Source organism: Cyprinus carpio, chromosome B19 (assembly GCF_018340385.1).
Source record: "Cyprinus carpio isolate SPL01 chromosome B19, ASM1834038v1, whole genome shotgun sequence".
In the NCBI taxonomy this organism is placed as follows: Eukaryota; Metazoa; Chordata; class Actinopteri; order Cypriniformes; family Cyprinidae; genus Cyprinus; species Cyprinus carpio.
In genome coordinates this window covers 11,990,164-12,002,587 of record NC_056615.1, presented here as the reverse complement: position 1 = coordinate 12,002,587, position 12,424 = coordinate 11,990,164, and the positions used below count along the sequence as shown (strand labels likewise).

The following is a 12,424-nucleotide window of genomic DNA, read 5'->3' as shown; positions in this document are numbered from 1 at the left end:
TCAGCTTCTCGCAGACTCCCAACCGCGTCTGATTGGCCTCCGAGGTGCAATATGTGGGCCAAGGCTCTGCACGCTTGACCGACAGTTAAATAAACACCACACACACATGCACACCCCATTGCTTGTCCAAAGTGTTCCCTGCCAGCTCAAACATTTGTCATGTCCAAATGCACAAACACACACACACTCATACACAACCTCATCAATGGACACCTGAGCTAGACCTTAAGGCTGGCTGCGGTCCACTCTTAATTACTGCCCGTCCTGCATTTGTCTTGTTAGAGCACTGAGGAGCCAGGTGTAGGAAGATGAATTGAGTTATGGGCTGTCTGGAACGCCGGCCACAGCGAACAGATTGTCGCCTGTTTCGATGTGCTATTGGGCCATGAAGGGCACGGGCATCAGCATAGACGTTGCAGTATAACTATGTTTGGAATTAATATCTCAACAGGAACTGCATGCAACTCATTTTTTTGCTGTGCGATGCAGATGTGTAGTAAGAATGATTGATTTCTAATTTTGGCCAAAGGATGCGGTGTGCGCCGTACACATGTCCTGCTGGGTGATGGACTGTTTTGTGTAGTCAGCAGACCTGATCTAGCCCAGTGTCACTTTTAATATGTCATGGGTCGGCCGTTCATGCTTCATGGGGCATGTAGGTTGCTGTAGCTTATTTCTGGATTGTGAATTGGTGAAAGCATCTGCGTGCGCTCATTTGAAGTATCTTTGAAGTGCACTTATTCACACAAAGAGCCTTCTCTGTCTTTATTCTTCTATTTATATCATATGGGAGTCTCAGTTGTGATTCTTTTAAAAAACATTTCAGCATATCCTCTCCAGAACTGACCTTTCATAGTATCTACAGCTGTTGGTTCTTCACAACCTGCACAAACAGGGTTCATAATTATATGTGGTAAAAAAAAATGTTTTTTATTATTATTATTATTATTATTATTATTGTTCATTACTGCTGGTCAAAAGTTTGGCACCAGTAAGTTTTTTTTTTTTTTTTTTGGAAAACAAATTTATACTTCAATTCAGCAAGAACACAATAAATGTTTAATATTTAAACTTTATTAACCTAAGAATCATGACAAAAATGCATTGTTTCTCAAAAATAGCACAACTACTGACTTTATCAACATTGATAATGACAAGAAATCTGCACCAAATCAGCATATTATAATGATTTCTGAAGGATCATGTGAGAAACTGAAGACTAAAGTAATGGCTACTGAAAATTCCACTTTCCATCACAGGAATAAATTACATAAAATTTAGAATACAGTAAAATTTCATATAATTTTTTACTGTATTTTTGATAAAGTACTGTAAATTATCTTACCAACCCCAATTGTCGTCTTCTAATATGAAAATGTCATGTGATTTGTGCTTGCAGAATCCTACATGAAAAGACAAGTATGTCATTTAAAAGGTTTTACAGATGTTTTATTGAGTATACGATTCGCAAGCCTTAGATTTGAAACATGTTGCACTGTAGTTCCTAATGAAATCACAGAGCAGTTGGCAAGTAACTCCTCATTATTTACTCGACAAAGCCAATTTTTTACTCACGTTAGGTGCTTGGAGAGTATGTGTATCCATAAAGGTCCCTGTGTGCACTGAATTATCAGTCTTACCCGAATAGCAATAAATCATTATATATTGCTGCCTTTCATTCTTTATCCCTCTCACCATACTTTGTGTTTCTTTTCCTCAACAGAAAATCCCAGAGAGTCGTGCTTTGAGCCAGGCCTGGTGCGTAATGGTACTCGTGTTGGTACTGAGCTGAAGCTGGGGGCAACTGTCACCTATTACTGTGACAACGGCTATACGCTGGAGGGAGACGCCACACTCACTTGCATCATGGGGGGAGATGGCAAGCCCGGCTGGAACAAACCCAAACCTGTTTGCATAGGTAAAACATAACAGTTCAGCAAATACTCAAGCTTCTGTTCTATAACCATATGTGTTCTTACGTTGTCAAAGACCTGGTGTTTGTCACATCTGCTGCCGTTCCCTTGGAAATAAGCAAAGGCTCATCTTTGCAATGTAACCTTGAGGAATACTTTGAACACACTGCAATTTCACTTCGGCAAACACTGGGGACATCTAGTAGAGCAGTCCAGGAATCAGACAAGAAAAGTAATTTAAGATCAGCAGAATGAGGGAACGGCAGAGAGGAGATGGGGAGGACAGAAAATTAGTCTCTAATGCCTTCTTTCTGTGGCTGTCTCTCTTGCTCAGCTCTGTGTGGTGGTCAATATTCGGGGTTGGAGGGGGTGGTGCTCTCCCCTGGTTATCCTGGAAACTACAGCAGCGGGAGGACTTGCCTCTACTCGGTCACTGTACCGAAAGACTACGGTAAGTAAACATAGTATTGCACGCACATACTTCCATAGCATTACAACCAAGAAGGTATACAGTGTATGTGAAAGCTAATTCCTATTCGTTTCAATGTTTTTTGCAGTAAAATGACAACAATGTTTGGCCAATGATGACATTACAAGAAATGGGCATAGTTCCAAACCTTTCACTAGCAAAAATTCTGAGATGTTAATGACAGGAAGAAATATAAGTTTGTTCATGTGTTTAGAGGCCTTCTAACACATCAGGCATTGGTAAAATTGTCTAATATAATTTTAAAAAAGCAGCATTTAAGTTCTTGCAAAATTATCAGAATGGACAGCTACATTCAAATGGTTGCTAATTGAAAAATATGCTTTGTAGATTTGTCATGTACAAGGGCTATTAACATCATGCTAAGCGATGAGCACAGCAAATCCAATACACCATGTCTGAATCAGACATTCAAGGGTTAAATCACAGCTCTTCCATGTTAATTCTGTGTCCTTATCAGCCAGAAACACCAACTTTTGGTCAATATTTGGTCTGTTTCTTGGATTCTGATTTCATTGCATTATACTGGATAGCTCCAGCAGTCCCAGAGCAATCTCATCGGTCCAGATTCCAATCAAAATGTGTTCTGGTTGGCTTTGATTTGCCAGTCAGAACTTGTCGTGTCATGATTAGTTAGAATGAGTTGTTACAATGAACTTAAAAAACAATACAACATATGTAGCTGCCTATATGCATACCAAGATGGTTCACTCATATTTTGCACATGCATGTTGGCTTGACCAAACTGAAGTTTTCACTTTTTTTAATAATATTTGAGCATAATAAACTACATTTATGTCTTAATTTATTGCTGGTTTAAATGTGAGTTCAACAAGCAGTTTTTGTGATTTTATTATTTCCCCATTTGAGAAGTTAGAAGTTGGACTTGCATGCCCAAAATAGCTGCCCAGAGGCACTGCAAATTGGCCGCTGAGTGAACTGACTATCCTTGAAAGGGACTTTGACCCATATTGCCCTTCTTTCAGGGGTATAGAGCCTCTAGCTATGACAACTTCTGAATATCCCCTCATATAACCCCAAAATCTTCCACTTGACCCTTTTATTTGATCCATAAAACATGGAGGTCATTTGGCCAATTTGGGGTTCCTACAAAGTGTGAATTAGCAGATGTGAGCCTGTCTGTATTTCTCTGGGTCAAGCCAAACGTTGTGGAAGCAGAGCTAATTAAGGCACAAATTTCCGTAGGCATGGCATAATGGCTTCGAACAGCTGCGGGATAGGGAGCTTCTCAACGCGGGCTTTCTTTTTTATGGCTCTCGTTTGGAAATTTACTCTACTAAGCACCAGGTGTTTATAGAAAGGACAACAGGTGGTTCACAGGTGTGATTAGGTTGTGTCTTTTACTATTGCATTAACATTTGCACAGTCATGGTTTCAGCTGCATATTTCATAGGGTTTATGTAATTATGTCTCTTCACTTATTCTCTTTATCTCTCTGCAGTGGTGTTCAGCCAATTTGCATTCTTCCAGACTGCACTAAATGATGTTGTGGAGGTGTATGATGGGCCTACCCAGCATGCCCGTGTCCTGAGTTCTCTCTCTGGGGCCCACACAGGTCAGTAAACCTTTCTCGAACAGTATTAACTTGACTCTATCGGTCTATACTGGCATTAGGGGATGAATGCTAAAGAGACTGCATTTGGACTCAAAGGTAAATAGAAGTCAATTAAGCAACTCGATTAGTTGCATCTAAAAATAAAAGAGGCACAAGCCTGTGCGGTTCACAGATACTAACATTTAAAGCTAAACTGTGCCATTTTTGCATAACCAAATGGAATTATAAGAATAATAATTTCTGCATGTGTAAAGTCCTGCATAAAAATGAGTAGTACCACTTTTGGCTGAGTCAGTGTTGCTGCATCATTTCACTTTTTCATTGTTTTTCCATGTAAATGTGATGCACAGACATGTTTGACCGTTGCTTTTGCGTCTTGTGGCTTCACAATGTGTTGTGCTTGACATGAGATTTAAAAATGCAGTTAAAAGTTCAACTTTAAAAAAAACCTAGAAACCATTTCCCCAATTCCATTGGATTTTCAATGGTGTTTCAGTGTAACAAAAAATGTGTTCTGTGTGAAAGGCCCCTTACAGTGATCTCTGCTAGCAATGGACTAGTTGAGGTTGACTAGTTTATCCTAATTTTTTTATTTTTATTTTTTCCCATATTTTCTTTGGCCTCTTTGTTGTGCTGTTTTTATAGTGTCCCACCACAAGCATTGCTTATTTAAGACTGTGTAAAGTTCAAAATACTCCAACCTTAAAAAAATGTTTCTTAAGACTCCTTAATTTTATTCACTACACTGTGTAGTGCTCTGTAAAACTATTTTTAAACGCAATAACATGTGTTGCAGTTTGTACTGCATACTGTATGTCCCCTAAGAAACAAATCGGAATAGGCTTAGTCAAAGACTTAAAGGGGTAAAACAACAACAACAACAACAAATTCTCATAATTTTTATATAGACAGAATATCTTCTTTTGTATTTCGCCGAAAAAAGAAAGTAGTAGTAAGTGAGGACAGAACTATTCTATTAAGGTCGATTAGTAGACTAGTTCAGACAACCCAGTTTTTATGATATTTTATGATATTATGATATTTTAAATGAAATTATGTAGTTTTGTACATACCTAATCTCTAAATATTTATCATCTGAATTAAAAAAAGACACATTTCAGCTTTAAATTGTTAAAGTTGCCTCAGTACTTTTGTACCGTCTCTAGAGTTCTTAATTATCAGAACATACAATGACGTACGTGAGAGATAATGATGCACTCCAGAGAATAAAACGCAGAGTTTCACATAACAAGCTTGATGACTCATACAGTCTAACAAACAGATTTCAATGGGATCCAGTAAATAGGGCTCTCTTTCTTAAAACAGAAAAGAAAACAGAATCCAATAAGCAAAAACAGACTGGTTAAATAGATCTCCAGTGAGACGGCGAGGCTGACAGCTTTTATTCAGTCATAATGGAGTTCCGTTTAATGTGGTCAGTTGAGGAGATTTCGGCTCGAAGATTAACAGGGTTTTCTCACTCGCTCTCTCCACTTCTGACATTCCCATGACAACACAGATGATCTGTTTACATTTCTATTTTTTCTCCACCCTTCACACCAGTCAAACACTGGTGATTAGCATATGGCGTGAAACCCCGCGCTCAAGGAAGGTGAACCGCTCAGAGAGTATATACTATCTGAGATGCGCTTTTTAACTGCAGATGCCGGTGTGAAATCAGTGAAGTGTGCTGGGGGCTGCTGGAAATAATGCACACTTTGGAGCGTGAATAGAGAGCAGGGAATAGTCAAGATTGATACTGGGCCACATAAAACTGCAGATTTTCTATTATCTTTTTGTGCTGCGGAGAGAAGAGAAACAAGTGTTGCTGTATGTCACAACTGTTATAAGCACAGTTGTCAGTTTTGATGGATGTTTCTCAACTTTCTCAGAAAATCATGCATAGGGAATGAATAATCTGCACAAGCGAACAGCAATTTTCAAGTCAAGCCGTCCTCTGCGAATTAACTGTTGGAAACTTATTTTTTAAGGCATAAAAGGATTATGTTCTGTTATAGACAGAAAAAGGCCTCATATGAAAGCAGTGTGTATTTATTTTGCTGAGCATTTTAACAAATTACCATGGAAGTCTATTTTATCTCATAGTTTTATATATATATATATATATATATATATATATATATATATATATATATATATATATATATATATATATATATATATATATATATATATATATATTTGTTGTTGTCTTCTTCATTATTTTCTTTTTGTTTGGGAACTTTTTTTTTCAGGATTGATTGTTGAATAGGTCATTCAAAACAGCATTTATTTGAAATAAAAAATATTGTGCAACATTATAAATGTTTTAACTCTTACTTTTTATCAATGTAATATTTTCTTGCTATTATACACATATTGTAAAATCTTACTGACCCCAAACTTTAAAATGATAATGTAACAGAATGAAAAACAAAACACTATAAACATTTGGTAACATAGGGCTTAAGCTTAACTAAATTTGTGAATGCATTTTTGGTTCCCATCACTCCACAGCTTTGGTTTCTGTGGGGACTTAGAACTAAACGAGAAAAATGGTAGGCCTAAATCAAACATAAAAGGCCTAAATTAGCCTACTGGTATTAATTAATATGCATTTAGGGCCTAACTGCATTTATGAGAGATTTTTAAGTTCTCTGCAAATCCCTTGAATGCTTCCTCCTCAATATCACTGTTAAAGAACTCTGACATCTCCAGAGGTAGACAAACTGGCATGTCCACCTCTGTCGAGTCATCAGATTGGACATTGTGATCCTCAATGATACCAGTTTTCTGGAATCCTGACATGATGGTGTCAGGCAACGTCAATCCACTCCACAACATCCTTCAATGTTGCATGACGCATCCTCCCGTAGGGTAAACCATGGTCACCATCCAGGTTTCCCACTGTTGACATTGTGGTGTGGTGTGACACGGGCCTAACAGTTTATGAGCAGCAGAATAATGTGGCCATCGGGACAAACAGCAGCTGTGTCAGGGTTTCCCCACACCTCTACCTGGACCGGATTATTACTGCAGCTGTCACTCTGCCGGCCGCCCATGGAGACTTGTTCTAATAACATCCCAGCATGTCAAAGGCATGAACAGGAGCGTTGGTCGATCCCAACATGAGCGAGAGTGTCATGCGGTTTCACCTTCTTTGGCCACTGCACAAATTTGTCAACACCGAACCTGCTCTCTGCAAACCCCTGTGGAGCTCGACTGTGCCCCAGGGAACTGTGGGTAGATTCAAAGCCTCAGCCCCCACATTGCACAACAGAAAGCACATACGCTAATAATGAGCGATGCTGAGAGAGATAGGTTTTGAAATTGGGATTATTAATAGACCTGGGCTTGGGAACATGCAAGATGTGAAAGTAAAATAATTTCAAACTGATGCTAATATTGGACAGACAAGAACTTGTTCTTTAAAAATGAAAAATAATAATAATAATAATAATAATAATACTGTCATACTGTATATATATATATATATATATATATATATATATATATATATATATATATATATATATATATATATATACACAGTATGACCACCACATCACATCTACTCATGCAGTGTATTCTAGGTCATATAAAGTCATTGTTCATTGCTAAGCTTCACCTCCGCTGCTGCTCACAAACAAATATGGCATCTGTGAGAGGTCAATAACATCAAATGTCATTGGTTTTAGAATGTCACCAAATGTCATGACACCTTGTTTGTACTTGCAGGTGAATCTTTGCCACTAGCCACCTCCAACCAGATCCTTATCCGCTTCTCTTCCAAGGGCCAGTCAAGCTCAAGAGGTTTCCACCTGGTCTACCAAGGTAAGTTGAGAGTTTTGGGTTCTTTTCCTGCATAACAAAAGTGGTTTTCATTTTTCTATTAACCAGGGCTGTGTGCCATTTAGAACTGAGTTAAGAATTCCTTTTAATTTCTCATTTTCATTGAGAATTTGGCAAAAAATATTTAAATTGGAATGAAATTCCAAAAATTATTATTATTATTTGTATAATTTATCATTTTTAGTATGATTTAATTTCCTGTTGGCTCAATTCCATTAAATAATATTAACAGATACTGCTTGTGATTGTAATAATGTATTATTAAATGTTAAAACAAACATGTATTTTAATGTACACACACACACACACACACACTATTTAAACAATTTACATTATTATTTCCCATGAATTCTCCAATGTTAACCTTTAAAGTCTCTGAATGGAGCAAAACAGCATAAATATATGAAATCTTCTGATTGACTTGAACTGAAAGGAAACCAATTGTTGCTTTCTGAATTGTGCCCAAGCCTGCTATTAATTGCACAAATGTTGTGTGTGGGACATTCCTGTCAGAACTTGTGGTCATGTGAATGTAGTCAGTTTTAAATGAGAGAGGCACAGTCATCTGAATCTACTGAGTCATCTCAGACACACACATTATAAACGATGCTGTAAATGTGCTTTACCTCTTCAGCAGCCATGGGGCCTCCTGTTGAAATGTGTTAAAATTTAACACCCTGCATCTTTCTCTATAATAGATAGCATGGTTTTTAGGAGCTAAAACAGCATTATTATATTATCTCGCCTCCTCTGTGGTCTACAGTTGTATGCTTGTTCGTTTCCTGCCGTGTTCTTAATGAAAAAGTACAGCATCTTATAAAAGTATTAAAAGTAGTGGTGTTCTGGGGCATCCCAACCAGCTGTATGCACTGTACCTACTGTGTGGTTCAAACTTTGAAGTGCCAGTTCTGCTAACAATCTGGTGCATGACTGCAGATATAATGCATTACAAAGAATTTCTGACTTGGCATGGTGCCTTAAGGTCGTTTATTTTATTTATTTTTTTTTGTACAAATTCATCTGACAACGGTGCATTTATTTGCTTTAGCTGTCCCGAGAACCAGTGCGACACAGTGCAGCTCAGTCCCAGAGCCCAGACACGGCAGGCGCACTGGGAACAACTTTGCGGTGGGGGCCGTGGTGAGTTTTGAATGCAATGCAGGATATGTCCTGGAGGGGCCCAGTGCCATCGAGTGCCTGACTGTACCCAACGCTCTGGCCCAGTGGAACGGCAGCATGCCCAGCTGCATTGGTAAGAGTGCTATCATTTCACACACTTTCATGATCATCACTGCAACAAGTCTCAAATTTAAATAAGCTGAGGACCAATAGCCAGGTTATGTGCTCTATTGGGTGCAAATACATATGCAATTGCTTTTACAAACATGAATTTAAACTATATTCAGTTATTGTCACAGTTGAACACTATTATTATTTATTATTAAATTAATATATTGAAAATATAAGCACTAAAATTTTACAGCAACAAGTTCAAATGTTTATAAAAACGATGGGCAAAATATAAACAAAAACAACCAGGGCATAAACATGTAGGTATTTTTTTATTATTATTGTTATTTAATACATTACATGTAAAATTGTTTATAATATTTATAAAAATATAGAAATTACTTTATATAATAATTAATTTGTGTATTAATTATTATGTATTTAGCTATTGTTTTTTTTTTCTATTTAGCATAGTTATTTATAACTGAAATATAGCAACAACGAACAAAAAAATCTTAGATATATGCATGTATGTTTGTTTTTATATATAGTAGTCAGCATTTGAAGTGGATCAAAAAAGTTCATGAATGTTCATTGAATGTAATTAATCGCAATTAATCGATTTGACAGCACTAATTATTATATATAAATATATGTAAATATACATATATATGTAAATGATTATATATATATATATATATATATATATATATATATATATAAGAAACATCCATCTACTGAAGCCACAGCTCCTCAACTGGTATTTCTAGAATAAATGTCGACTTTGAATATAATGGGAGCAATCTAGTTTTGTCAATTTTTCTTGGAAATTTGATGAAATAATAAAACTTTTTTTTTTTTTTTTGGTAGATTTTACTACACTTGCTTAAGTATTGCATGTTTACTCGCATCCCCAACCTCGATGCATTTGCTTGGATGAGCACTGTGTTAGATACACATCACAGGTCTGGTGGTTTTCCTGTGGAGACACAGAGCAAACAGACTCCTACTCCTGTTCCTCTTGAGAGAGAGCTGTCGCCAACGAAGTCTCCCTGTGCCTAACAAGCAACGGCACACAGCTGTGGGCCAGCAGTCATGGCCTCCAGCATGTCACACAACCACGAATTCGCACATGTGGCAGATGTTGCCGCAGGTACTCTATGTGTAGACACTCAGGTATCCACACTCATGTGCAGCTGTTTACCTGTGCGCTTCACTGCAGCTAGCAGATGCTTGACCATAGGAGCTGCACAAGGAGGAAGGTGGTGTCCTGGAAGATCACAAATACCCTTTGCATACTGTAGGCGGTTTGTGTGATTTGCCTACTCTACCTGCTCTTTCATCATTTTCTCTTTTTATCTGTGCTGCAGTGCCATGTGGAGGGAATCTTACCCAGCGGATAGGCACTATTCTGTCCCCTGGCTATCCTGAGCCCTACCTGAACAGCCTGAGCTGTGTATGGAAGATCACTGTACCAGAGGGAATGGGAATCCAGGTACGGTCCTTCTAGCAATAATAAAATACCATTTTCCCCCTTTTCTAAGTCCATTATGAATGCAAAGCTTTTATTAAGTTCTTTTGCTCACCAAGGATTTATTTGATCAAAAATACAGAAAAAAAAAAAAACGAAATACTGGGAAATATTATTACAATTTAAAGTATATATTTGAATATAGTATATAAAGTATTATATTAGTAATAAATAAAGTATATATATATATATATATATATATATATATATATATATATAAACTAAAAGTAACTATATTTAACTATATTTTAAATTGTCATTTGCCTATTATCATTCCAAATGTGTACGGCATTCAAAATTGCAAGGATTGACAGTGATAACCAAAGCCCAAAATCCCATTAGTGGAGCAGTTTTTGACCAAAGTAATATCAGTGATTACAGGTGTATTACAATTATTTGTGATCTGCCTTTTGTTTGCGTTCATTAAGCTGCTTTTTTAACCTGCACATTCTCTCTGGACTGTAAATGTATCGGCTTCCTTTCACAGTGCTGGTGCAAGAAACTCTTGTGGAGAGAGACAGTATCAAAATATATAACGAGTCAACATACTTATCTCTGTTTCTGTGATTTTTCTAGCACTGCCTGAATTTTTCAGGGGTAAATTCAGTTGTATAATGCCGTTATCACTTTCTGTGCAGTGTGTACTGGGCTATGTGTCACTACATATTCTTTGACACTTTGAAATGCGGTCACGGTAAAGCGTTTAACAAGTCTGCAATGCTTTAACTCTGTTACTTTTTTAACCGTATCAATTTTTCATTTCAGTGCAGACCATAAAAGTTTAGATTCTCAGGGAGAAGGCAGTAATAATCTTCAGATTTCGAACAGTATCTCTACAGCCATCATTTCCTCCAGTCATACTTCATAACTCTATTTAGCGTTACCTTTTTGGCACCTCCACAAGCTGGTTGTAAAGAGCTTTTTGAGATTATTTGGCACCTACTGTGGTTGGCCGTCTCTCTAAGGTCTGGATTCAATATATATATATATATATATATATATATATATATATATATATATATATATATATATATATATATATATATATATATATATTACATTATTGCATCTTTCATTATGTCTAGTCTAAAATGAATTCCTATAGCCTTTGCCTGTGGTAAATACAGATAGGTCTGTAATACAGACTCTGTTGCAAGGGAAGACCTGATGAGACCTGACTCTGCTGAAATCAATATGCAATGGGCCCATGAGTGGTCCCTGAGGAACTCCTGAGCATAGTTACATGTATTTGCTGCTTTCCTTAAATGTATTCAGACATATTCATTTCTTTCATTAGATTGGTTTTAGTCTCATTAGAACACTAGAAATATCACAATTTGGCTCTGATATAATTTCAGTTATATCAAATAACGTATTTAAATACTTACATCTGTTTAGATGTATGTGTTAATTTCCTTCACATTTCTTTTAAATATCAACATTTTTATTGCAGCGATATATAATGTTGAAAGAAGACTTGCAGGTTGGATATGAGTGATTTATTTATTTTAAAGTATATATTTCAAGTAGCATCTGCATCCGTCTCTCCAGACTTGCCTCACACACTGTTGGATACAAATGTAATCAAATATAGCTCTGAATCATGGGAGGAGTTGAGGACCGCTTACTTAATTGCCTTAAACCCAATTCATAAACTTCTCACTGTAGGAGATTTGGAACCATGCAGAAATGATTACACCATCACCAAAAGTAAGAGGGACTGATATGAAGAGGCAGCAGTATGAAAGGAAAGAGATGCAGATTGGGAGATTTAAGAGAGATTCCTCTACAACTTACTGTGCATATTTTCCATCTGCTCTGTTTTCTGTAGGGCT

The 12,424-nt window shown here is 36.9% G+C and overlaps 1 protein-coding gene across 2 annotated transcripts in view; it reads left to right on the top strand.

Moving 5' to 3' along the window:
- The window catches only part of csmd2 (CUB and Sushi multiple domains 2), a 285,162-nt gene that overhangs the window by 213,200 nt on the left and 59,538 nt on the right, over positions 1-12,424 (top strand). For both annotated transcript variants that reach the window (XM_042745309.1, XM_042745310.1), the window contains exons 30-35: positions 1,724-1,918; positions 2,248-2,364; positions 3,863-3,976; positions 7,715-7,810; positions 8,877-9,080; positions 10,429-10,553. In XM_042745309.1, coding sequence (XP_042601243.1) covers positions 1,724-1,918; positions 2,248-2,364; positions 3,863-3,976; positions 7,715-7,810; positions 8,877-9,080; positions 10,429-10,553 — 851 coding nt within the window. The remainder of the gene's footprint in view (positions 1-1,723; positions 1,919-2,247; positions 2,365-3,862; positions 3,977-7,714; positions 7,811-8,876; positions 9,081-10,428; positions 10,554-12,424) is intronic.